At 41.2% G+C, this 27,422-nt stretch overlaps 1 protein-coding gene, 2 long non-coding RNA genes and 1 other non-coding gene across 5 annotated transcripts in view; all 4 read left to right on the top strand.

Moving 5' to 3' along the window:
- LOC106670857 overlaps positions 1-1,512 on the top strand; it is a 3,853-nt gene extending 2,341 nt beyond the window's left edge. The window contains exons 2-3 of the long non-coding RNA XR_001341138.2: positions 1,068-1,278; positions 1,329-1,512. This is a non-coding gene — a long non-coding RNA (uncharacterized LOC106670857). The remainder of the gene's footprint in view (positions 1-1,067; positions 1,279-1,328) is intronic.
- A 6,364-nt stretch (positions 1,513-7,876) lies between these two features.
- LOC106670855 lies at positions 7,877-12,258 on the top strand. Of its 2 annotated transcripts, XR_002909932.1 has the most exons (4): positions 7,877-7,966; positions 8,021-11,564; positions 11,615-11,792; positions 11,860-12,258. It is a non-coding gene; the product is annotated as an uncharacterized LOC106670855 (long non-coding RNA). The 2 variants fall into 2 exon arrangements; XR_001341137.2 differs by having other exon boundaries at positions 8,021-11,792.
- Positions 12,259-21,193: 8,935 nt separating this feature from the next.
- Positions 21,194-21,299, top strand: LOC112126370. Its single transcript, XR_002909934.1, has one exon. It is a non-coding gene; the product is annotated as a U6 spliceosomal RNA (small nuclear RNA).
- A 2,259-nt stretch (positions 21,300-23,558) lies between these two features.
- Positions 23,559-26,119, top strand: LOC106670889. Its single transcript, XM_014401555.2, has 7 exons — positions 23,559-23,905; positions 24,391-24,527; positions 24,601-24,805; positions 24,894-25,056; positions 25,127-25,485; positions 25,563-25,927; positions 26,023-26,119. Exons 1-6 carry the CDS (start codon positions 23,771-23,773, stop codon positions 25,899-25,901), a joined length of 1,338 nt encoding a protein of 445 aa, XP_014257041.1. The 5' UTR covers positions 23,559-23,770; the 3' UTR covers positions 25,902-25,927; positions 26,023-26,119.
- Positions 26,120-27,422: the final 1,303 nt, after the last annotated feature.

The raw sequence follows: 27,422 nt of genomic DNA, 5'->3' as shown, positions 1-27,422 counted from the left end.
CCCTTTGATTTCCCTCCACCCAACGGGTGTTGAGATGAGACCCTTTGATTTCCCTCCACCCAACGGGTGTTGAGATGAGACCCTTTGATTTCCCTCCACCCAAAGGGAACTCCAAAATAGTGGAGGAAAAATCGAAATATCCTTGCTTTAGGAGGTTATGACGATATTTACTGAAAGATATACGTCAGAGATGAAGTTTTGAAAATAATTTTGAAGGGCCGCTATCGTGTTAATATTTTTAAATCGTACGTTAAGCGGTCATAATTGACCATATTAATTATTTCAGTTAATATTCTTTTTCACAAATGGTCGAGATGAAAAGGTTAGTGTAACAGGCCGGATTCGAACCCACGACCTTCCGCTCTAGGCGTATACACTAACTTTTTCATCTCAACCAAAACCTCTTTCATATCAACTTCGTTATCTCAACACAATAATCGATACTTAGTACCGATGTCCATGTGCAATAATCGATAATAACCGTTCAGTCTAACATTTATTTAAATATTTCAAGTTATCTTTAAATCCTCAAGCAGGAGGCAAGATTTGCGCGACGCCTATTTTTGTTAAAAAATCTTTTGTTCTATTTCAAAAATTTCAGTCATGGCTACGTATTTTTAGTTTCTAAATTGAAAATTCGTTGCCATTTGGATTATTTCGAAATAAATATAAAATTTACATTTATACAATTTTTTGTTTGTTTAAATACGGTAGGGATTTTCTTGTGTATTCGCCAATTTTGACGGCCTTTCGGAATATTTTTTTTGCAGCTGTAAAAAAAATTATTTTAGTGATTTTACGATTGAATTTTTCTTGAAGTCTTCAGCCCGATTGGTCGAAAATGGTTTACTGCAGAAGTTTATACAAGAGATCGAATCCTTACCCCAGTGAAAAGTTTTCTGAATTGAAAGTATTCTACTTGACCCCATTGGATCATATTACATTATCGTTGATTCTGATAAGATAATAATTTTTTTCTATTCGCTAACTAACGCTAATCCTTTCGTTCCCTAATCCGAAAACGTCAATCTTTAACGGAGTTTTTTCTCAAAATTTTATTGTCATAGTCAAATTTCAAATTTTTTCACTCGCACCGTCACCGCATCTAAGTCGATTCGACAAGGATTAATTTTTTGAATCCGTGCCGAACCGGATTATCCCGTATGGAAGGGCGGGGGCGGGAGCTATCGGGATATAACGACAGCGGAGGAAGAGCATCAGACATAAAAAAAACAAAAAAACAACACGATGCGTCTATTACTGCTTGCTGCTTTTCTTGTGAGTAAAAAAATATCTTAAAAATAAAAAATAAATAAACGTTTTTTTAGTTTTTTATGGCGATGCAATTTGGCCACGGCGAAAATCCGCCTCGGAGGCCGCCAACCACGTCAGCGTAATAATGAAACGAGCAGAGACTCATAACGCAGAATGGGGTGGTTTTCCATCATTGGACCGGAACGGACAACAAATTGTCAAAAACAATGTAAAATATATGCACAAACTTTAGTCTGACGAGATGTTTTTTCTTCATTTTTTTTTAAATCTAAAAACTTCCCCCTATTCCTACAAATCTAGTCAGATCTATGGACATGCCTAGATAACCTCAACAATTTATTATATTTTCACATTTACGGTCTTTAGGAATTGAAATTCTTGAAAAATGGCATTTTTTCAGTAGCGCTTAACAGTTCTTTGTTAGTTACGTGGGTTTTGAATGATTTAGAGATGGCCAATCGGCACATGCACAGTTAAAATTGTGCCCTGGGAGCCCTCTGCCTTACCAATAGTGATGGGAAAAATGATTCTTTTAAGTGAATCGATTCCCTTCGATTCAATCCCTGGGGTGAATCGATTCTTTCTTTCGTTTCTTCGATTCACCCCCCACTCCTGTTCCAAGTGCTTTTTGTTTATTGGTTCCTTCATTCAAATTTCCCGCCATAATTCAAATTAATTTTCTATTCTAGTATACATTTGCCACAACGAACAATGTAATATAGTATTAATATTAATTGTATCAAATCATTGAATTTTAAGAGAGAAGAGTAATCAGAGTTGGGCAAAATCTAACTAATTCAATCATGATTAAGTTTGATTTTGCCCAACTCTGGCTAGAATGACCAAATTACCAAAATCCAACCGACTCCGGATAAAAATTTTGAGATGAAAGTCGTGCTCAAGGCCAACCTTCAAAAATAGTTATCATAAACGAAAACCAAAGTTAAATAATTATTCTGCATGTCTATTTTATTACAATCAAGACCCCTAGATGGTGTATTTTCCAAATAATGTAGAAATCTCTCCATTTTTCAATAGCAGCATTTTTCACGATAGCTCAAATGGTAGAGCAGCGGCGTATCTAGCCGAAGGTCGTGGGTTCGAATCCCTCTCGTGCCATTAACTTTTTTTCATCTCAACTAAAAGCCTTAATTAATGGCCATTAATCTGTTCAATGCTAAATTGTACAAATTAGGAAATTTACGTTTTCTCTCATTCCACCAAATCATAGGGTCAGTGAGGCGGTCCACTAGAAGTTCTATATACTACTCAACTTGAAGAATAGCAGAAGCTTTTGTATCTTGGACTGATAATGAAAACTAATTCATTAACTCTTGCCAAATTTTGGAATTTGATGTGTTTGGCTGATTAAATTAAATTTCAGCTGGAGAACTATCAGCCTCTTTGTGAGAACAAACTGGGATTCTTCTTGTTCTTTGAACTGGAGGTCAAGAACGATTGATTGACTTATTGCATCATTCCTTTCCTGGTTCCCAAATAGATGACTTAAGGATTCAAGTGTATTTGTCCCCTAACAGTTTAACGGAAAAACGAGGTGAACACACAAGCTTCACTAACAAGTAAATAAGTACATTTGATTTGAGTTCACAGTTTGGCGAGGTACTCACTTGAGAATGACTCACGAGAAACTAAGCTTAATGTAAAATTAAAATATAAAAGGCCTAAGAAGGTAGATAAATATTTCGGTGTCAGGTCAAGCGATAACTGCCTGAAACCAGACTTTAACGAACTTTTGACTTCAAAGTGGACAAAAAGAAAACCAAACTTGGTGCTTGTTAAAAATGGTGAAGGTGAACAAATTATTTTCTTCTTTTAAGGAATTGATTGGGTGGTCGATTCTTTTAGATGAGTCTGTAAGTGGACGACGGCGCGGCGGCCGAATTATCTATGGTGATCTCTGCCTTCAGAAACTTAGCGCCGAAATGGCGCTCCCAGGATGGGCCCCGCGGAGGCGTCCGGTTGGGACATGGGGGAAGAGCAATGATATGGCAATCCTATTAAGCTGTGTAAAGCGATGGTCTTGGTGCTTGAGCAGCGCTGCTTGCTAGGCTGGCCAGCCTTTTTGCTTCATCACGGCCCTCCAAAATTTTTGGGTGGCCTTAAACCCGGCTCTACTAGCAATCATACCCCGAAGTGAGTCCATGTTTGCTACGTTATAATTCGTTTCGTAAAGCCATCTCGTGCGAGAAGGCTACATGGTCAGCCGTTTCCAGATCTCCACACGGGCATGATGGGCTGGCCTTCAGGCCGAATTTAAACAATTTCGCCGAAAAGTCGCCGTGCCCAGTCAAGTTGCGACGTCCATGTCGCCTTTCATGATATACACTGACATGTCTTGTATGAAGTCGCCTTTCATTCGGGAAAATGGCGTAGGTATATCTACCTTTAGTCTACGTATCCCACCGGCGCTGTTACTCCTCCCGCACCCATCTACTCGCATCTTGTGCGCTCATGACAGGGATACTGGGTTGATGTCCATTTGCTATCTCCCAGGTGGCGGTCATAGCCCTTGCTTGTAAGTCCAGCGGTGCCCTTCTCGCTATGATTTGTAAGGCATCCGTTGAGGTTGTTCGGTAGGCTTTCGTTACGGCCAATAAAGCCGACCTCTGTGCACTTAAGAGTGTTGCCCCGTCTGCTGCTCGTAGCCCGCGCACCCACGCTGGGGCCGCGTACAGCAGAACAGACTGGCACAATGCCGAGTAATATATCTGCCTGCTTTGGTACGAGACGTCCCACGCCGCGCCACTCACTGCCCTGTCCTTCCATTTACACCTTCACACTCACCAAACTTGTCAGGAAGCGTGTGGTGGGGTCAGCCCGTCATCCCTGGGTTCCCTCGTGTTATCTGGAAAACATGCACACTCCTGTTTAAATCAACCTCTGGTTTTTTCAGCACACGTGGGCCCACGTCACGTCAGCTCAGTGTTAAACGCCCCTTTACTCTTTTACACATCTTTACATACAGACGGCCGATGGTCCTTTTTCTTCTGAGCCTTGGTGTTAGCAAAGATGACTGCTAAATCATTAATGAAGTTCATAGCCTTCGGCATTACTTAATTCTTGTACTGCACTGTCAAACAACACTGCCCATAAATAGGGGCCGAAAACTAAGCCTTGTGGCACTCCCTTGTGAACAGATGTTTTGCATTCTGGCCCATATTCCAAAACTGTTGCTGGTCTATCTCGTACTTTGCTACAAGGAAACATCAGTATTTTGAAAAACTTTTGATATTGAGGTTATGTACTGCAGGCCACCATATTCTGTATATGCTTTTTTGTTATCAAAGAAAATTACAGCGACGTATTTTGTACATGATTGAGATCTATTATATGTCTGATTGCATGTGTGTGCTGCGCTCGGGATTCCTCCATACTAGTGTGTAGTCTTTCATGTGCTTCCTTGATTCTAGATAGGAAAATTTTTTCCTAATGTGGATAATTGAGATCAGCCTATATGAATGTTGATTTGGAGGTCTACCTTGTTTGAGAAAGGCACAGACTGTAGCGTTTTTCGTGCTTTCAGGAAATGCCCAATCATCAAGCTGTCTGTCATAAGTTGTTTTATGTATTCAGTAGTGTTCACAACACATGGTTTTACAACAGCTTCTATTTCACTCACATAAAGTGTGGTGCTATTCTTGTGGTGTCATGTTGTTTCCCACAAAACCACGACACGAAAAAAAATAGCACCACAATTTATGTGATTATGAAGTACTTGGTTCAAAATTTACATTTACATAATAAATCGTATTTTTTCCAATCAACCTACGCTTTTTAATTTACCCAAGGCTCTGAAGATGACACGAATAAAGGTCGAAACGTCGGCAAAAAAATGAAAAAAGGTCTTTTAACAAACTACCTCATTCTTGACCGCTCTTCACGACTTCAACAAATTATAAAACAAGTCACTAAGAAACAGATTTATTTTATTAAAATAAAACAAATCCTTTAAAAATAAAACAAATCCTTCCCACATTACATTATCGTTGAGTTATATCCAATGATTTTTCCTTTTATTCGTCTATTCTGCAGAATAAAATATCGTTGAATGAGATCATTCAAAATTTGGCTTTTAGTTAAATAAAAATTAAAAAATTATAAAAAAACACTCAATACAAACCTGAGTTCAGCCTTATGTATATTAAAACTAATGTGTTTTTACATTTTACTTTTAATATGCTTTGATATAAACTGACAGGCAAAAAATTCCACCCAATTGATATTATTTTATGTTATTCGATAAAATTATGCCCCTAATTTGTCTCATTTTTTATCAGTATATATTTGTTTATGCTATGTTTTAAATTGGGAATATCAATTAGAGGTAAACAACTTAATCCTTAACCGAAAACAAGGATAAAGGATTTTTCAGTGTTTACTTTTTAAGGAATTAAAAATGTTTATTCAGTCTCGTTTGAATTCTGAAGCAATAAACTGTTTAGTTTTCATCTTTGTTTGCTTAATTTCAATTTTTAAACATAAAATTCCATTGTGTGGGCACTCTCGACACGACACGCAAGAATGACACAATTACACAGAAGACAAACACTTTGAGCCCTGAAGATGATCTCAATAAAGATCGAAACGTTGGAAAAGAAAATGTTTTTCTGAAATCTACATCACACCAGACCGCATCTCACGATTTCTAAATAAATTAAAATTCTACTTAGTGCTGAGGATGTTGGGCATGGTGGTGCGCTTATTGATGATGGACGTTCCATCAGATATGCCATCGGAGTTCCCTACGAAACTTGGCGAGACATCGTTAGACGTTTTCGAGAAACTGGATCCTACCATAGAAGGCCCGGTTCTAGACGCCCTAGGGTAACGGAACCAGAGGATGACCGTTTTTTGACTTTGAGAATTTTGTGAAACCGGCACGTTACTGTTGTTCAAGGGATTCATGAGCTCCTGTATGTTTGAGGTGTCCGAATTTGTGAATGCACCATAACACACAAAGTTGTATGGCTCGCCCACTTGCTGGAGAGCACAGAAATAGGTTTTTGGTCGATTGACCAATGGCTGTACCTGCTGTACTTTTTACAGATGAGTGAAGATTTGCTCTGCGATCTCCAGACGGTACGAAGGTACGAAGCCTGTAATTTTGTCCAGAGCCAACCTTTTCAACGTAGATCAAAGGTGTGGGCGGCAATTTCAATGGAGCCTCACGCTATGTGGATGGAATTTTGGAACATCATGCCTGTGATCCATGAAATCAGAGACAATCCTATTCTAATGTCGCTCGCTTAGTAGAAAAGTACCTTCAACAGCATAACATCAGGGTCTTAGCCTGGCCAGCCGTTCTCCAGCTTGAACCCCAGCGAACATTTACGCGATAACCTCAAAAGACGAATAAGAGCACGTCCTTCCCGATATACGCCACGATCTTGAAAGGGCTCTTCGTGAAAAATGGGCTAACCTCCAGCAAAGTGATATTTCCAGACTGGTAGAAAGTATGCCGAGGCGTTTTCGATATGTAATTAATGCGAAAGAAAGAAATACAGGTACCAGACCTGAGGACCAAAATTGACCATAATACACAGAGTTGCACGTTTCGCATTTGCTCGAGAACACAGCTTTTGGTCTTTATACGATTGCTGTAATTTTTACAGATGAGTTGTAGATTTGCTCTACGAACTCCGATGGGGGTGAAAAAGTGTGGAGAAGGCAATGAAACAACTCAGAGCCAACATTTTCAACTTAGCTTGATGGTGTGGTATTTCAATGGGGAGTCGCACAGAATTGGTCGTTGTTCCTGGATGGTCTTTGACGGCTACACGCTACGTGGATGAAATTTTGGAAAATCATGCCTCTCCTCGATGAAATCAGCGACAATCCTAAATGCACGATAATGCCCGTCCGCATGTCGGTCGCATAGTACGTACCTTCAACAGCATAACCAGGCCAGTCCGTTCTCCAGACTTGAACCCCATCGAACACTTAGATGGAATTTTGGGATAACCTCAAAAGTCGAATAACAGAACCTTCCTGATACACTCCACCATCTTGAAAGGACTCTTTTTGAAAAATGGGCTAACCTCCAGCAAAAAGACATTTCCAGATTGGTAGAAAGTATGCTGAATTGCCTTCGATATGTAATTAAGGCAAGAGGAGGAAATACGCGATATTGAAATATTAATTAAAAATCTAAAACAAAATTAAAACAAATTTTATCTGTCCGTCTTTTTATCAATTTACATTTTTAAACATTTTTTAGACAAAAACTGAATTCTTAAACGTTAAAAAACCCTAAAACTATGATTAATATCGAAAAATCAAGTTATATTACAAGTGGGCGGAATTTTTGCCTGTCAGTGTATATATAAATTTTTTTAACGCTTTTATAAAATCTACGTAAACATAAATATAATATTTATTTGGGGGAGGGATGAAACGCTGATCCTTTAGAACCCTAATCCGAAAAAGTCAATCTTTAACGGGGTTTTTTCTCAAAATTTTATTGCCATAGTCAAATTTCAAATTTTTTCACTCGCACGTCACCGCATCTAAGACGATTCGACAAGGATTAATTTTTTGAATCCGTGCCGAACCGGATTATCCCGTATGGAAGGGCGGGGGCGGGAGCTATCGGGATATAACGACAGCGGAGGAAGAGCATCAGACATTTAAAAAACCCATCATGCGTCTATTACTGCTTGCTGCTTTTCTGGTGAGTCAAAAAGAAAAAGATATCGTACAAAAATAAATAAACGATTTTTTTTAGTTTTTCATGGTGATCCAATTTGGTGACGCCACCCATAGTCCGTATATAATCCAACCACCACAGCGTCCCCAGCCAAAGAAAACGAACAAAAAAGACTAATGACGCAAAATGGGGTGGTTTTCGACCATTTGACCGGAACGGACAACAAAGAATCAAAAACAATGTAGAATATATTTAAAATCTTTAGTTTGACGAGATGTTTTTTCTTCATTTTTTTAAAATCTAAAAACATGTTCCTATTCCTACAAATCTAGTTAGATCTATGGACATCGAGCTTAGATAACTGGCCTAGAGATGGCCAGTAGGCTATGCACCGTTAAAAGTCGGGCCCTGGGAGCCCTCCGCACACTTGGTAGCTCACCACTCTTCGACTGATAACGCTGGCATTCAAGGAACAAGACGTCCACCATGATGGTGACCGCTAGGTGCCAGCCCCACGACATGTCCCCGGACACAGGGAGTCCCATGTTACACATTGCTCGTTTATATTTTGTTGAGTAGATTAGCTTCATTTAAAAAGTGAAACAGCTTTGTAAGTATATCTTCATCATCCCCTAAAACTTCAGGTAGTGTGTTTGGTAAAGCGTACTTATTTCTGATACTGTTGGCGACATGATATAAGCATATGTTTTATAATCACAGTCTCATTCAAAAATGACAGATCGCTGGCGGCTGACGAGCCATCAAGTAACCCTTGGTAAAAAAAATTGGGTTTTTATAACGTTATTATTGTAAGTGGTTTTTTTTGCCACAAAATCAAATTTTTATTTTCTCGCCTTGATCAGCTTCCTTTTCTTGTAAGGAGGTTATGTAACAACCTATGTGAACTTCGCGGCACCGAGGCTGGCGCCCCCAGGATGGGCCTCGTGGAGGCGTCCGGAACTGGGGGAAGACCATCGTAGTGGCAACCTGATTAATGCATACTTAATCTTACTTTTCGGCTTACACATCGGGGCACGGGCCTAAATTAGGCCGACCAACCTTTCTGTCTCATAATGGCCTTCCACAGCCTCTGCGTGGCCTTGTACCCGGCCGGGCTGGATATGGCATGACGCACGGTGTCCATGGAAGCTTCATCGACGTCGGCTTCATACATCCATCGGGTGCGGAGGACAGTGTACATTTCGCACACAAGGGCTACGTGCTCGACCGTCTCCGGCATTCCACACTCACACAATGGGCTATCCTTCAGTCCGAAGCCGTGCAGCTTCGCCGAGAAGTCCCCGTGCCCCGTCAGCAATTGGGACATGTAGTGGTCAGCCGTCAGGTGGGCCATGGCCAAGCGGTTCTCTATGCTCCTCAGTAGCAGATAAGTGTGCCTCCCTTTGGGCGACGTATCCCATCTTTGTTGCCATTCATCGTTCAGTCAGGAGTCGACCTCTTCTTTTGTCTGCACGGGGACACAGGGCTGGTACTAGTTGGCGAGCTCCCATGCAGCACACACAGCCTTTGCCTTCAGGTCCAGGGGGGATGCCCGGCTATTACTGACAAGGCATCTGTCGATGTCGTCCGGTAGGCCTGTGTGATCGCTAATAAGGCCGGCCGCCCTTTGTGCACTGGAAGTTTCGCCCAATCGGCTTCTCGTAGCACTCTTGTCCACACAGGGGCAGCATAGAGCAGGACAGACTGGCACAATGCGGAATAATATGTTTGCATAGTTTTCCAGCAGATGCCCCACGCAGCACCACTCAGGGCTCTAATGGCCGCGATTCGGGCCGGCATCTTTTCTTTTGTATAGTTGGCGTTTACGTTGAATCGCAGTCCTGCAGTCATTTTTACGCCTAAATACATCAAGGTTTGAGGGGCTTTAATTGTTATGCCGTTTATTCTGATGGTCGGTGGGGACCGCATATTAAGCGAGCCTTTTAAGAGCATCAGTTCCGTTTTTTCTGGGGCCAATTGTAGTCGAACCCTCCTACACCAGCTACTCAGGACGGTTACTGCGGTCTCTCCCTGGGCCTCGAGGGCCGCTTTGGTGTCCGCCTGGACCACTACAACGAGATCGTCCACGTAAGCAGTGAGTCCCGCGTTCTCCAGCTCTATGAGGGCTCCATCAAATCAATTTATCGAACCGTAGGTCTCGCACTTCCGTACCTACACAGTACACATAAACTTTTTTTTTCAATCTCGAACTCGGAGCCCACTATCCTCGAACCCAGTGCCCACCGGGTCACGATCTTCCAGGCCGCGAAATGCGTCCTGCTTCTCGCCTCGGTACGAGCCGTCACTGTTTTAAATTGTATTAATTTTTTTTCTCAAGAAAAGGAATGTAATACTGGTTGTCCATAATTTTCCGATTTGATAAACCGCGCTTAGTCTCCCTTGGCAGCCACAATCAGCGAACGTAAAACAATACTCGGCAAGTACTAAAGTCATTAGAACTACGCTGAAGAAATACTTGTAATTGTAGATTTCAGCACCGTTGTTGATCGGAGCCTGAATAGCAATCGTCCAGAGCACCAATGCAGTGGGGAAAATTCCACAGTCCATCATACTTCTGAGCAACACTTTTCTGCTCGTCCTCCGTGGCTGGAAGTTGAAAGCATGAGAATATATTACTACTGTTGGCATTGAGAACAAATGACGGAAATATGTATATTGAAGGTAAAAATAGGCTGGCTTGTCTGAGCATCGCTGGGGCAATGAGAAAAACGGCTGCCCTGGAAGTTCTGAATCTACCACAACCACACTTCTTTATCCAAGGACAAGCTCCAACAGCCAATCACATACGGAGGAACGAAAGCTAAGAGGGGAGCTTCAGCTAGACAGATTGGGGATGCCTGTGTTGCCATGACTCCTAAATTCAGTTTTGGCAAAAGTATTTCTAATACCTTGTAGAGCAGACTGGTAGAATGGATCCCAGTTAATGCGGACCGTATCTGGTATACGGTCCCAAAACCGAATATGGGTCAGGAGCTCCAGCTTTCCATTTATGGAAATAAACCAATGACTAGAATTCAAATAAGCCTTGGACAATATGCCACCGTCTTCGGAAACTGTTCAACAAAACATGTTAACCAATTATATGATTTTTTCAAAACATTCTCTTAACCTTGATAAATACGAATTATACATAATTTATCCGGCTATTATATGAAACCCAGGAAAAAAAAATCCATCGTTATTGCCTGTTAACAAAATGAACATTTCTGTGTTGAGTTGACGTCACAAACTGAGAACCCTCCGTTGATTCATTTTTGTCCACTCAATGATTCTAGCATTTTGAAGACGTCTTCGTAAGAATTTGGTGAACTATTTTTAGAAGCTTGAAACCATTTTGAATAATTTTGAAGTTACTCCAAGATCCAAGTAAATAGTAAATATAAATAATTTTTAGATTCTTAGTTCAGATCTAAAACAATTGAGATCTAGCTGTATTGTCTGTTAACCCAATGACCTCCCATTTACTGACGTCACAAACTGGGAACCCTCTGTTGAATATTCTGATGACGTCACGATATCATACAATGGTGAACTGTCTGGAAATGACACATGAACCACAAATGAATTTATTAACAAAACAACTTAATAAGTTACAGTCAAGGTTGTAATTATTTTACATATAAAATTCTTTTCTAAATTTTATTACCATAGTCAAATTTGAAATTTTCATGCCCACCTCGTCCAAGTCGTTTAATTTTTTATCCATGCCGAATCGGATTATCCCCCTTGGACGCGCGTGGGGGGGTATCGGGATATAATGACAGCGGAGGAAGTACATGAGACAAATTAAGACACCATGCTTAAGCGTCTATTGCTGCTAGTCTTTCTGGTGAGTCCATGAAAATAAAAAAGTAAATACATTCTTTAACAAAAAACTGAACCATTTTTTTTTAAAGATCTTCATTACAAGACATGGGGCGAAGACGTCGACGTCCGCCGCCTTGGTGCGGCAGAGACCGGAAAGCGGGCCGTTGAAGCCCATAGCAAGACATCAGGCGAAGACGACGATGTCCGCCATCACCGTGGTGCCTCAGAAGCCGGAAAGCGGGAAGTCCAAGCAAGTAGCGGTACAAGGTTGTGAGACGGCGACGTCCGCCACCAAAGTGGTGCGGAAGAAACTGGAAAGCGGGCCGTTGAAGCCAATAGCGAGACATGGGGCGAAGATGGCTACGTCCACCACCACCGTGGTGCAGCAGAGGCGGCTCTGTAGCGAGACAGGGAGCGAAGGTTCATCAGACTGGGAAAATAATACATTGTAGAATAGATTTAAAATCTTTAGTCTGACGACATGTATATCACTTTTTTTTTATCTAAATACCTACTCCTATTCCTTGACAGCTCCCTTGGTAGCTCATCGTTCACTTTGTATCTCACTGTTCTTTCCATGTTCATCGCTTTTGGCAGCTCACCGTTGTATGTCAGCTAATTGTTCCCTTGGTATCTCATCGCTCCCTGGCAGCCTTACTCTTTCTTACTTGGTAGCTCACCCCTCTTTGACGCATTGCCGTTCCATGTCAGCTGGCGCTCGCTTGCTAGCTAGCCTTTTGTAGCAGTTCTTGAGACCTGAGGGCTATTTAGGGCACCGTAGAGACAGTCAAAAGTTCATGAACTGTTCAAAAGAATGAACTCGTCAGGCCTTCAATATAACCACTTTCCGACCACTTCCTGTTCGTGACCTTATAGTGCGGGTTAACCTACTTCAGCCTACCTCTCCCGCACCTCCGATCCATTTCCTGCAGCCCCATCGGTTTGCCAGGGTCCGACAAGTTTGGTGTCTGCTCGACATCCGGCGACGCAGTATGGGTGATTAAAAAGCTGCGTACATGCAGTATAACGGGTCAGTACATACGCTTTTTGCGAGTTTTTCAATTTTTAGTTCTATTCTATCAAGAATTATTTTTATTTTAAGCTTAAAACCAAACAGCTTAAAAGGGGCTCTGACGATCTTTGCGTGGCGTATCCTTTGCATCTGTGTCGCCTGTTGCAGACTTAGCCTTTGCAATTGCCACAACTGAAGAAAACGTGGTTGAACTCTCCAGCTCACCGCAATCACACAGATATTAGTGCACATCTGTAGTTTTTCCGCAAAATCACCGGGACCTAACCAGTTGCGACAGGAAGTTGCACCTCTTGCGTTCTGCGATCACGGAATATTCGTATTTCTGGCTTGGATAGAACTGTCCCATCTGGTTTGCCATTGGGAAAGAACAGCTCCTCGATCAGTGTTCACGTGAACTTCAGTTGTCCTTACTTGGGATATAGCCCAATTGATTTGCATTAAGTGGAGGTCGATGGGCTCCTGTCCCGTTTGGAGACCCTCAGTAGATGTCAGTATAACAACTCACGCATCGCCGAACAATAAATTTTCCAACTTCTGAAGGATGTTGGAACCAAGTGCCTTTCGTATTGGCGTCAAAACGCATCCCTGCCGTGATCTAATTAATTCAAGACAATTAAATTAATGTTACACATAGTTCTGCAACACTGTAGTAATGTTGTACTAAGTTGAAAGGAAGAAAAAATCTTTCAACATTTATTTACTATCGATCTCTAGCAACAATAATCGACAGTTGCTAACGTTCTTGGCCTGCAATAATCGATAGTTGCTATTTACATCTAAAAGACAATCGATGAAAGTCGCATTGGCTTAACGTAATCGATAAATATATATTCGATATTTCACCACAATAAGGGATAGCAACTATCGATCTTGACCAGCGATGATCGATAGTTGCTATCTACCTCTAAAAAAAACAATCGATGAATGTCGCATTGGCTTTACCTAATGATAAATGTATATTCGATATTTCACGACAATAATCGACAGTAAACATCGTTCTTGACCAGCAATAATCGACAGTTGCTATCTACATCTAAAAGAGACAATCAATGAAAGTCACATTGGCTTAACGTAATCGATAAATATATGTTCGATATTTCACCACAATAACGATAGTAACTATCGATCTTGACCAGCGATGATCGATAGTTGCTATCTACCTCTAAAAGAGACAATCGATGAATGTCGCATTGGCTTAACCTAATAGATAAATGTATTTTCGATATTTTACCGAAATATTCGATAGTAACTCTCGTTCTTGACCAGCTATTATCGATAGTTACTATTGGTTGTTTTACGTGTTGGTGCACACACTTTGAAAGATAATCATTAAAAAAAAAATAATACGTAGCCGTTTGTGTTTGACTACTAAAGCTCCGTTCACTCCAAATATGTTTTGATTATTTCAAGTTTTTTAAATTCTCACAGAATTTGCCCTGCGCCCCGAGCCTATTTTGTTAAAAAATCTTTTGTTCTCCTTAGAAAAAAAAAGTCATGGCTACGCATTTTTGGTTTACAAATAGAAAATTCGTTGCCGTTTGGATAGTTTTAACTATGTAAATTATATATCATTTTTTTGTTTAGTTCAAATACAGAAAAGATTCTCTTGCGATACGCCAATTTTTACTTTTTCCACTTGGAATATTTTTTAAATTTACTTTAGAGTTTTTTGTTCTACTTTGAATTTTTCTTCAAAAAGTCTTGGGCGCAATTGGTCGACAATGGTTTACTGTTGTTTAAACCAGAAATTATTTGACTGTCTCCTCTCAGTGGGTATTGAAACATAATTATCATACATTTTTTTGTTCAGTTCAAATACAGAAAAGATTCTCTTGCAATACGCCAATTTTGACTTTTTCCACTTGGAATATTTTTTAAATTTATTTTAGAGTTTTGTTCTACTTTGAACTTTTCTTCACAAAGTCTTTCACTTCAAAAACTTCAAAAAAGAAAAGAAAATTGTTTAAAGTTTTTCATGGTTAACTACGATGGAATCACTGCACACAATGAGTTACCAGTTTGCAATCATTCATTTATAGGGTCTAATCCTTTAAAAAGATAGTTCCTACTCACAGTAAGTTGTTTTCAACAATCCGGATTTCGAGCTTATAGCTCATCATCAGGTTGAAGGAGTTCTACAACCACGTTTCTCGACATGAACTGCAAAAGTGAACCCGCCAATCCCCCACCGTCTTGGCCTTCTTTGTTTACTGTACCTAAGCCGTTGCCGGCTCTTTACAGTTTCCTAGGCTTGCTTTGTCTTGCTTTTTGATTATAGACGGAAGCTATTAGAACTTAGGGGTCAGAAAAAACGGAGCATAAAAAAAAAATATTAATTCACCCGCACATCACCCCCTCCGAGCGCCATTCCTGAGCCATTGTTGGCTTCTTACAGCGCTCTAGAAAGGGCAAACACACGGGAGAGGGAAAAAAAAATTAATTCACCCGCACATTACCCCCTCCGAGCGCCGTTCCTGAGCCATTTTTGGCTTCTTACAGCGCTCTAGAAAGGGCAAACACACGGGAGAGGGAAAAAAAAAATTTAATTCACCCGCACATCACCCCCTCCGAGCGCCGTTCCCCCGCCGATCCCCCACCAACGCGACGTTCCAATGAGAAGCTAGTTTTTAATGCCGCTCAATTTTGAACGTACGAAAATTTTGAGACGGCCATTGTCGTAATCCTCATGTCAGCGAAGATTACTATACATCTCTGAACACTTCCCCTGGGTGTAACCCCTATAGAAGAGTAGAAATACTTTCTTTCTACTGTTCCTAAGCCGTCGCCGGCTCTTTACAGTATCTTTCTTTGGCTTTATTTTATTTGTGTAGCCTTAGACAGAGAAAACGTGTTAAAAAATAAAATAAAATAAATAAATAAAAAAATAAATAACAAATTACTAAAATAATACTAAATAAAACATAACTAATAAGTAATAAATTAAATAATTAATAAATAAATTAACTATTAATAATAAAATAAACAACTGATACTAATGAATTACAAAATAAATAAATATGTAAACTAATAATAAATAACACGTTCCTCTCCCCACTCCTGTTCTTATTGTACTCTTTTATGTCCATAGCCTTTTTAAAAACGGTCGCATCTACACTCCACCTGCCGAGCTCTTCGTCACAATTTATTGTGTCCAGGATGGGCCTCGCGGAAGCGGCTCGTAGGGATATTAAATTCAGGTGGAGGAGGTTTTATTATTTAACTTTGTTCTTCACTTGTTTTGTTCACTTTTTCTTGTTGTTTCTAGGTTGCTGATGAGTTGGAGAAACTGGGTAGCTGTGCAGCGCAATGCTCCTGTGCCGGGTGGAGAAGAAAAAAAAATTAACAACAAATTAAATTAATACCCTTTCCCACACTGAACACACTCACTTTGTTCGCACTTTACACTAACCACCCTTTCTGTTTCATGATGGATTTCCACAATTTCTGAGTTGCTCGGAAACCAGACGGTGAGGAGACCGCATGGCGCAGGGTACTCACATCTAACGATTGTTCTCCGGTTTCGGCGAGCCATCTCCATCGGGCTTGTTCATATTTATGGCATACAAATGCCACGTGCTCAACAGTTTCAACTTCACCACACTCACAGAAAGGGCTATCTTTTAGTCTAAATCTATTCAGTTTTTCTGCAAAATCTCCATGGCCCGAGAGCAGTTGTGACATAAAATGATCAATTTCTAAATGTTTCATTTTCAATCTGCTCTCAATGCTGGGGAAGATTTCATAAGTATACCGCCCTTTCGTTGAGGCGTCCTATCTTTGCTCTATCTTTGCTGCCATTTGGTGTTCAGCCATTCCGTTGCCTCACTCACGGTCGTTACTGGGTTACATGGAGTCCTTCCGTTAGCCAGTTCCCATTTAGCACATAACAGTCTCGCCTGAAGGTCCACCGGCGCTCGTCCTGCAAGGACTTGGAGTGCATCAGTAGAAACTGTCCTGTATGCTCGCGTAATAGCCAAGAGAGCCACTCGCTGTGATCTCTCAAGACAAGCCCACCCAGATGACCGGAGTTCATGAGTCCAAGCCGGCGCGGCATATAGCAGAACGGACTGCCACAACGCCGAGTAGTACATTTCTCTGGTTTTCCAGCTAAGCCCCACGCTGCACCACTCAGGGCCCTGATGGCCGAAATTCGGGCTGGTATCTTTTCACGGGCATAACTGGCGTTTGCTCCAAATCGTAGGCCCGCCGTCATTTTAATTCCGAGGTACATTAGGTCTCGAAGAGCCTTGATGGTTCTACCGTCTATCCTGATTACCGGAGGGGACCGCATGCTCAAGGGCCGCCTTGGAGTCCGCGTGAACTATAACAACAAGGTCATCCACATACGCGATCGCGGTGAGCCCCGCACCCTCCAATTCTGTGAGGGCTCCGTCAAACAGTACCGACCACAGGTACGGGCCAAGTACCGAGCCTTGGGGTATTCCCATCTGCACAGTCCTGCTGCAGTCCTCGCCATATTCTGGTAGGATTACATGCCGCCCGTTCAGGTTGCGATTAAAGCGCATAAGTCTTTCTCAACTTCTCGATTGATCAGCCCATCCAGGATGGCCGGCCACCACATACGATAAGGCTTTTCTAACATCAAAGAAGATTCCGATCGCGTACTTGGCCGATACCGCCGAGACGCTATCAGCCATCGATCGAATCGCGTGGGTTGTACTGCATCCCGGCATACCTCCATACTGCCCAGTATGGAGACCAGGGTCAATCACTGATAATAATAATGATAATAAATGAAATCAATGCCCCTCACTCTCCCCAATCCGTTCTTATTTATACTCTGTATATATTTGCTGTATTGTTTCATTGTCTTTACGGTCGTATCTCTACCTCACCTGCCGAGCTCTTCGTCACAGCTGGTGATTATCTTAACAAGCTGTGTCCGGGATGGGCCTCGCGGAGGCGGCTCGTAGGGATGTTTATTTTCAGGTGAGGGAGGTATTTCTTCATTTTCTTTTTATTGTTCGTGCTGTTTTCCTCTTCCTCTTCTTTGCTAATTCAAAAAGGGGGGATGAAGAGGGGGGAAAATTAATAAAATGAAGAATTCGCCCCACCGCCTCGGCCACCCGGGTCACTGATTCCTTGAGCCAATATGGCTTCCTACAGCGCCCGAGCGGCCGGTGCAGTAGGACAAAGGAAAAGAAAAGAAGGGAAAGGAAAGAAGGAAAAGAGAGGAAGTAGAAGAAAAGAAGGAAAGAAAGAAGGAGAAGAAAGAAAGAAAAGGAAATGATTATTAATAAAAATGAACTTAAATAAAAATAAAACAGTACTCAAAGTAAGTATTCGCCCCACCGCCACGTGCCACCCGAGTCACTGTTCCTTGAGCCTATATGGCTATGCCTATATAGCGCCCGAGCAGTCGGTGCAGTAGGACAGAGGAAAAGAAAAGAAGGGAAGGGAACAAGGAGAGGGGGAAAAAAAGACTATACAGTTCCTGCACCATTGTCTTTCACCTCACTGACAGCAGCGTCTGTTATCACAGCGTCGCTATGGACGTCTACAATCTTCTACGCCAGTGCAAACTTCCTTTGTGCTGTTAGCGGTTTTGCTATTAGGGTCTCCGTAATCAGTTGAGCTTTTAGCTTTGATTAGGGCCCGCAAATGTGCTTCACACTCTCTTGATCCTGCTATGTGGTTATGGTCTCTGCCAAGGCGAACGCAGTTAGCACACTTCTGGACGTCCTCATTACATTCTCTGGTGTCATGAGCCGACGCACAACGGCCGCATACCGGTTCTTTCTTGGGACAGGTTGGAGCTATGTGGCCATAGTTTTGGCACTTAAAACATCTAGGGATATCAGTATGATCCCTAACAGCACAAGACTGGTAGTCTTTTCTTATCTTTGACTACCTTGTTCCACACATTTGGGGGAACCTCGATTACCCACGATACGAACTGATTCGTTTGCCCGCTTACTCGTCCATATTTTACTGTATAAAGGGGCCGTATATTACGCGCTTGCTCGTCTAGGGTATTATTCGCTAAGATCTCTTCGTGCAGCTCCTTGGCACTCGTTTGTTTGGGGACTCGCAAAATCAGAATGCGGGGGTTTCTCTTGCCGAGAAAGCGAGGTTTAAGGTCGGTCACACTCACACTGCTGACTTGGAGACTGCATCGTTAACCATGATGGCTACGCCTCCTTTGGCTGTGGTGCGTATACCTTCTATTCGAAGTTTGGTTTCCCTTGGGTTTAGGGCCATTTTGACCTTAGTTAAAAGTTCATGGGCTTGCAAGCCCTCAGGGAGGTCCACCGTCTGTGCCTTTTTGTTTTCCGCTCCTAAGCCATGACTGGCTCTTTGCAGAATTTTAGCTTTCTCTGCTATGTAGCTTTTTAAATTAAAGACGGAAGCTATGATCTTTCTTGTTAGACGATTGCATCTCGACTCCATCTGGCGAGCTCTTTGTCACAGTCAATTATACTGCGTCCGGGATGGGCCTCGCGGAGGCGGCTCGCTCGGGATGTTCAGATGGAGGAGGAATAGGCTTGTTGGTTTTCACAACTAATTCTGAATTATATTGGCCATCCTTTCTTTCTCATTATGCTTTTCCACATCTCTAATGTGGCGGTAAATCCCTCCTGAGTGGCGATCGCTGACCTTAGGGCGTCCATGTTTGCCCTCTGCTTGTCTATTTGAAAGAGCCAGCGTATTCTGGGACTGAGATGGTTTTCGCAATTGAATAGGACGTGTTCCACCGTTTCCTCTTCCCCACATTCGCATGCCGGAGTAGGTTTGATTCTAAAGGAATAGAGCTTCGCTGCAAAGTCTCCGTGTCCTGTTAGTAATCCTTTACCATGCACGACTGATAATCTAGGTACGCCTTGCCTCTGCTCGTAGCGGTTCTCCACGTAGGTGGGTCTACCTCAATAACCCATGACACATACGCAGACTCCTCCCTTGTGCCGGCGCCGTATCTGAGGGTGTAAAGAGGTGTCAAATTTTCTTTCTCCCAGAGACCAGGGCTTCCGTTGTTTGCTGACAGCTGCTCGGCCAATTCATCTGGTTTATTTTCTTTAGGTACGCGTAACAGAAGTATTCACGGGCACCTTTTACCAGCAGTTCGGACGGTTAGCAAACTTTTCATTATTGAGCATAGCTCGCCTATCACGAGGTATGGTGTTTTCATCTCTTGTCCGGCCATTCTTGCGTGCCTTGTTCTTTTTGGTGACTGTTACCCATTCATTTCCTTTTTTGCATTCACTGTTATCGCCTGCCTGTTGAGCTGTTGATTCAACGGCGCTAGGTTTTTTAGACTGGCGATCAGCAGCAGGGCTTTTCCTCCTTCTACTAGGCCAGGTTACGGTCTTGACTGGCGCGCCCTTATCGTGGATTTGGCCTACACATTTTTTAAGTTCCGACACAACACTTAATTGGGGAGAGGCCCAAGTTAGGAGATTTCTTGAGTTCATGTACAATGCCATTTATAGTGGGCAGAAGAGCTTCGGCAACAGCATCAGCCGTACCACGAGCATCTTGCATTGTTTCTCTCTCTTTACTGTGGCTTAGGCCTTTGAGATACACATTTTCGCAAGCCAGTTTATGGAGTATCCCAACAAGTTTATCCGTTTCGGCAATTACGAAAGCCGCCGCCGGTTTCGGGCACTTGTTGGAACTGTCAATCATGAACTGAGCAATATGTGCTCTTATTTCATTAGCCATAGAAATGGCTTCATCATGTTCATTTGTTTCATCATTGTTTGTGTCTTGGTCCTTATTCATGCTATATTTTTTATTCATTATTCGGCTGTCCGGTGTTCCTGTTTTGAGAAGTTGAAGACAGAACGAAGAGGAAATGGAAGATATTGTTAAGCCCTCATTGGCCAGTAAAGTTAGTTGAAGAAGGGGTGAAAAGGGGAATGAAGGATGTCAAGAGGAGAAAAGGTAAGAAAAGATAGATGCCAAATACGGCGCGAAGCTTGAAGAATGAGTGCGAAGGGGAGGGGAGAAAGATGACAAAAGGGGATGTAACTTTGAAATACGAGGGTCAGGAATGAAGAAAGAACAAGCAAAAGAAGAATGTTTATATGAAGCAAGTGAAGATAGTAAAGGAGGGGAAGGGGAGGGAAAAGATGTCAAAATGGAAGATGCCTTAAAGAGGGAAGCTACAACAGGGATATTCAGGCCTCAAACGTTGGTCAGCCCGTAGGCGTCAACCACGTGCTGAGAACCCAAATAGTTTTTAATTAATAACTTTGACGTGACTTTCAAACTTAATGGCTCATTTGAAAGCTGGAAGAACGCAGGTCAAGCTGGTGTAGTTTTCTTGCTGAAATTCGCTATGTAAACCTTCACATTAGACGATCTTAGCAGAGCACTCCTGAACACGTCCGCACACTTCAAACGCTCAGAAACAACTTTTTGTAACAACTGTACTCGCTTCGGCGGTACATATACTAAAATTGGAACGATACAGAGAAGATTAGCATGGCCCTGCGAAAGGATGACACGCAAAATCATGAAGCGTTAGGCATGCACCAGTCTGTTACACTCCGGGTACCACTTATAGCGAAGTCCGCATTAGACGGTCTAGGCTTTTACCCCCAACTCCCCTTCCCAACCCCCTGAAGCGGGATGGCCCGGTTTCCTCTTTGGCCAGACGTTCAGAAAGACGACTGTCGGGTGTCAGATTTGTTTGCAGTGTAGTTTCCACACCGACTGCCAATCATGCCTGATAGCCTGAAAATACACCCAAAAACATTGGGTGGGCTTGGTCTTGGTGACCAACCTTCTCTATGGCCGTAGAAGTAGCTTTGACAAACTACCTATATATACCAGTTCCCAGCCTTGGCTATAAAACCATGACCGTTGGCTACGTCTCGCGGCCGAAGAGGTCCCTAAGCGGCCTACCCTCTATGTACCAGTTGTGTACAGCTGACGTCCAATCCTCCACCACGTTGAGGTTAAGGTCCCTTTGAAGACAGTTACTCCTTCGACTTGATCCAGTCATTTCCTCTAGGAACCTCAGGAGTCATGATGTAACATGATAAAATTTAACCCCGAAAAATCCAAAGATCTACGGTCTACTTCAATCAAACACTCCCCCCACTTGTGGACAGGTGTGTACCTATGACTATACATTCACAAGCATCTGAGGTGATATTTTTCAAGCCAGATTTCAAATTTTTCCACTCCTGCACCGCGTCTAAGACGATTCGACAAGGATTAATTTTTAATTACGTGCCGAACCGGATTATCCCGTATGGACGCGCGGGGCGGGAGTTATCAGGATATAACGACAGCGGAGGAAGAGCAAAAGGCTGAAAAATTTGCTCAGCCAATGCTGCTGTGCTTGTGGAACACAAAAAACAAAACAAAAAACACCACACTTGGCCTTTTTATTACTGTTCCTGAGCCGTTGCCGGCTTTTTACAGTCTGTTTGCCTTTTTCATTTTTGTGTGGCTTTTTTATTATAGACGGAAGCGTTTGAACGATTGAGGGTCAGAATTCCGAATCAAGAAAAAAAAAAAGAAAAAAAAACGGCACCCCCCCCCCCCCAAGCACCGTTCCTGAGCCTTTTTAGGCTTCTGACAGCGCTCAGGAAAGGGCGAGCACATAGGGGAAAAAAATATAAAAAAATAAATAAAATAAAATAAATGTCAATAAAAGATGTCAATATGATCCCTAACAGCACAAGACTGGTAGTCTAGGTATATTTTCTTATCTTTGACTACCTTGTTCCACACATTTGGGGGAACCTCGACTACCCACGATACGAACTGATTCGTTTGCCCGCTTACTCGTCCATATTTTACTGTTTAATATATTAATCCATATGTTTTAAGCAAACGAATCATATATTAAAAAAAAATTGTTTAAATGTTTTCATGGTTAACCACGATGGATCAACCGCTGATCAGAAATTCGGCCCGAGAAAGTCCTTCGCCAGGTTGAAGTTGGCAGGTTCAATGGGCACTGGCCGGTCACCACTATTTGAGACATCGCCGCTGAGCGCTGCCAACTTATATCTCCGAGGCATCTCATAACCATGATAATAATCGAAAGCCTCAATGATTCACCTCAATAATCGATATTATATTTGATTTCTAATGGATTTTATTTATCGAAATTCCATCACCCTAATCTAAATCAATCCAGTTTCCATTCGACAACCGGTAGTTATCGATGTTTCATTATTAGATCTGTACATATCAAGTTTTTAATCGATATTTGAAATCAATAATCGACATTAGCTCTCGATGTCTAACCGCTATAACAATCGATTAGCTCTTAATGACTAGCCACTATAATAATCGATGTTAGTTAACAACAACAGCCGATTCGCAGTCCAAGTAAAATGATAGTAGCTATCGATGGGTAAAGACATTAATCGATATTTACTTATAATAATCGATATTAGTCTAGATGTTTTAAACATATTAATTGATGTTTAACTGCAATAATCCATATTTTCTAGCGAAATCCAGCAACAATTATTTTAGATATCTTCTGTGTAACGGCAATAATCAATGTCTGTCTAACTATAATAATCTAGACTAGCTTTCTCCTCTCTACTACTGCAATAATCGATAGTCACTATCGAAGTCTTACAATAATCGATAGAAGTTTTCAATGATTAACTAAATAATCGATGTCTTATATTTTTCAGACATTCGTTTTCACGTTATATTTTGTTAATTTTATAGCCATTTCCTACCAATAATCGATAGTCAATACTACAAATCGATTGTTTTAAACAAATGACGTATTTTATTGTTAAACTTAACAATTTTTTTCAAAGTAGTTAATTTCAGTTTAAAATTGAGGTCATCTTTAAAGGAGAAATTTGAATGGAAAGTTCAAGTACGTCATCCGACGTCCGACCTGAATCGATACCATCTATCGATTCTCCCACTTCGTCGATGCGTTTGATAACTCTTATCTTGTTATTGTTATCATTTTTAAAAGCACGTCCTCGGACCGTTTTATTTATAGGCAGTCCGTCGAAATGTCCGTCCTGACATCGAACAATATCGACTGGAGGGAAGAGCATAGGTCACTCAAGGAGAAGATCAAATACGCCTTTGCCTCCGCCCTCTTCACTAATATCACACTTACAGTGAGCGATGGCCAAAACATCGAGGTAAGTACTTTTTTAAAATTTGTTTTACTGCGATATCCTGTATACATATTTGATGATACATTCTTTGTGAATTTCTGAAGTCCCCAATGTTGTCCCTTCCATGAAACCCCTTATCATATAGGCTCTTCAATTTACTGAACTCTCCTCCCCAATATTGTCCCTTTATGAAATCCCTTATCGTATTGGCTCTTCAATTTACTCCCAATCATGTACCTTCCACGAAATTCCGTTATCAAATTGTCTCTTTAATAGTGTGCTCCTCCCTCAATGTTGTATTTTCCATAAAATCCCTCCACAGTATTTTAGTTATATATTTTATTATATGATAAGATGAAAATTAGAATATACATTTTTTCAAATTGTTTATAATAAAAATATTCTTATTGTAATCTTATCATGTATATTATAAAGAATCTCTTCTTAGGCTTATTCTTTTTTTAACATATTGTATACTAGGAAAATATTTATTATAATTTTTTTTCCAGATGTTCCGAGGGCATAGCGTTTTCCTGATGATGGCCAGCCCAGTATTCGAGAGGATGCTTGAAGGCGGTTTCAAAGAGAGTTCATTCCACATTTACATTGACGACGTCAACACCGATGTGTTCCGTTCGTTTTTAGAGTAAGTCTTGAGTCATTGCTGTAATAATATTTTAATATTTTGAGTGATTGTAACTTTTTCACCTGCATTCTAGGTTCATCTACTTTGACGCTGTTGAGCTAAAATCCTTCTACGAGGCATGCGAGCTGTACAAGCTCGGACACAAGTACTTGGTTGTACCATTGCAGGAGTACTGTCTGTCTTACATAAGGCAGAATCTCAATGTAGGCACTGCTTGCACTGGGTACGAGCTGGCTGACATCTACGACCTGATGGACATCAAACGGGCATGCCGGCAGGTTTGTCTATACAATTGATATGTTTAAATTTTATGCTGTAATTATTTATTTTTTATCTTATTTTATTTTATTTATTTATTTTAAATAGATTATGTTGTCCAATACATCAGAAGTCATGTCTCACCCTGCATTCCTCTGTGTCAAGGAAAGGACTATACATTCCTTGTTGGAAGAGGCGAATCTTAACATATCGGAAATTACGCTTTTCAAATATGTCGAGGCTTGGATAAAAGCTGAAATGAATAGGAGAGGTTTGTTCCTATAAGTTAAAAAAAAAAAAAAAATAAAAAAATAAAATAATAAAAAAATGTGGGTTTTCAGGGATGAGCAACGCTGATGAGGAGGCTATGAAGCGCATGATCGGTGAGACAATCATCCCCAAGTTCCATTTCTTCGACATGACACTCAAGGAGTTCACGGATGGTCCTTGCAAAAGTGGACTGTTGACTGTTGAACAACGTCTTGCTGTATTCGAAAACATGGCCTCAGAGAATGCGTCCCCGCTGCCTGAAGGGTTTACGAAGCAAAGGCGTAAAAGGAAGAACACATTGGTTGAGTCATACGCCAGGGATGGAACTGTAATCGAGCTAGCATGTTTTATAAAACCAATAGTCGATTTTATGAAACACCGTTATATTTATTTCACATCGAACAGCAACATTACAATAAAAGCCCTGAAGGTAGGCCCAGAATAATGATAAAACATCTAATGAATAATAATTCTTATTTTTATTTATTTATTTATTTTTTTTTTAAGTTTTCAACGAGAGAGGCCACGGTTGAATCAGATGTTGGCCGTACGTACCAGGAGAAGCTCGGTGTGAAACTCTGGGAAGTGAGCAAGGACTGTGAGTCGATCACTGACATACGGTCTGATGTCGAATACAGCTCAGGCCTTGTTGTCGAGCTCTCATCTCCCGTACGAGTTGTCACAGGTCGGCGTTACACACTTGTCATGTGGACCGAAGGCGGCGATTACAAATCGTTTCCTCTTGACAGGGTCACGCTGACAGACAATGGGGTCCAGCTACTTTTCATGCAGGACCCGTCTTCGCCGCCCATTCTGCCCCTACTCGCCATTTATTACTCAAAATAACCATTAAAAATAAGTCAATTTGAATTGTAAATAATATTTTGTGTACAATTGTAAATTAATATATATTCTCTATTTTTTTTACTAACATCATTGTCGTCATTTTCTATTTTTTAACATGTAGAATGAAGACTTGTGGCCTCTCAAGGAAGTCTATGACGTTACCATAATCAGAAGAACTTGTTCCCCTCCACCCAGGACGAGGAGAAATTATAGTGTAATTAAAAAAAAAAAAAATCCGAAGTTGAATTTTTGTGACAATTCTTAAGATCATCTTAAGAGGGGAATACATTAAATAGCTAATAAGATAGACATCTCATGGAAGGTACTAAAATAGGGAAATTGAGAAGGCACAGTAAATTGAAGAGCCAATTTGATTAGAGATTTTCATGGAAGGTACATGAAGCTGGAGGGTGCAAAGTAATACAAAAAGTTAAAGTGTTAAAACATTTCATGGAAGGTTCCAAATCATGGGGGGAGTAAAGTAAATTAAAGGCCAAAAGTGACAAGGCTTAAAGCATTTAATGGAAGGTAAAGAGAGGTGAGTAAAGTGAATTAAAGAGCCAATTTGATAATTTTTAAAGGAACAAGATTGGGGAGGAGAGTCCTGTAAATTAAAAAATCTCATGGCAGGTATAAGATGGAGGGGAGAAGAGTATATTAAAGATCAGATTTGATAAGATTTTCATCAAAGGAACAGGATTGAGGAAAACATTACTAAAGAGGCAATGTGAGAAGAAATTTCATGGAAGATAACAGGTTGTGAGGTACAGACAAAGAGCCCATAGGAGTCTTATCAAATTCACTCTTTAATGCTGTGTACTCCCCCTGCCACAATGTTGTACCTTTCATAAAAATCTCTTACGTAATTGGTTATTTAATGTGTGTACTTTAATCCCCTCTTACATCTTGTGCCTTCCATGGCAGTTCTTATCAAATTTCTTACCAAATTGGCTCTTTAATGTAGTGTACTCCCCCCTACATCTTGTACCTTCCATGGTCGTTCTTATCGAATCATCTAATCTGCTCTTTAATGCACTTCACTCCCACAGTCATTACCTTCCATGAAATTCTCTGATCAAATTGACTCTTTTTGTAGTGTTCTCCCCTCCAAGTCTTGTGTCTTCCATGAAATTCTCTTATCAAATTGACTATTTGATGTAGTGTACTCTCTCCACATCTTGTACCTTCCATGAAAATCTATTACCAAATTGGCTCTTTAATGTAGTGTACTCCCCCACATCTTGTGCCTTCCATGAAACTCAATTATCAAATTTACTCTTTAATGCTGTGTACTCCCCCACCACAATGTTGTCCCTTCCATAAAAATCTCTTATGTTATAGGTTATGTAATGTACATTCTGTAATCCTCCCTTATATCTTGTGTCTTCCATGGCAGTTCTTATCAAATTTGCTCTTTATTCCACTATACTCCCCTCTCAATCATTACCTCCCATGAAAATCTCTTATGAAATTGGCTCTTTGAGTGTGTACTCCCCCACATCCTGTGACTTCCACGAAACT

This window comes from Cimex lectularius, unplaced genomic scaffold, assembly GCF_000648675.2.
Source record: "Cimex lectularius strain Harlan isolate CLEC.00 unplaced genomic scaffold, Clec_2.1 scaffold21, whole genome shotgun sequence".
Taxonomy (NCBI): domain Eukaryota; kingdom Metazoa; phylum Arthropoda; class Insecta; order Hemiptera; family Cimicidae; genus Cimex; species Cimex lectularius.
The sequence above is the reverse complement of the archived record's forward strand: the minus strand, read 5'-3'. Positions and strand labels throughout refer to the sequence as shown.

Coding starts and splice junctions, on each gene's coding strand:
- LOC106670889 (XM_014401555.2), top strand. CDS start 23,771: ATGTCCGTCCTGACATCGAACAATATCGACTGGAGGGAAGAGCATAGG. Junction 23,906..24,390: donor GCGATGGCCAAAACATCGAG/GTAAGTACTTTT, acceptor TTTTTTTTCCAG/ATGTTCCGAGGGCATAGCGT. Junction 25,486..25,562: donor TTACAATAAAAGCCCTGAAG/GTAGGCCCAGAA, acceptor TTTTTTTTTAAG/TTTTCAACGAGAGAGGCCAC.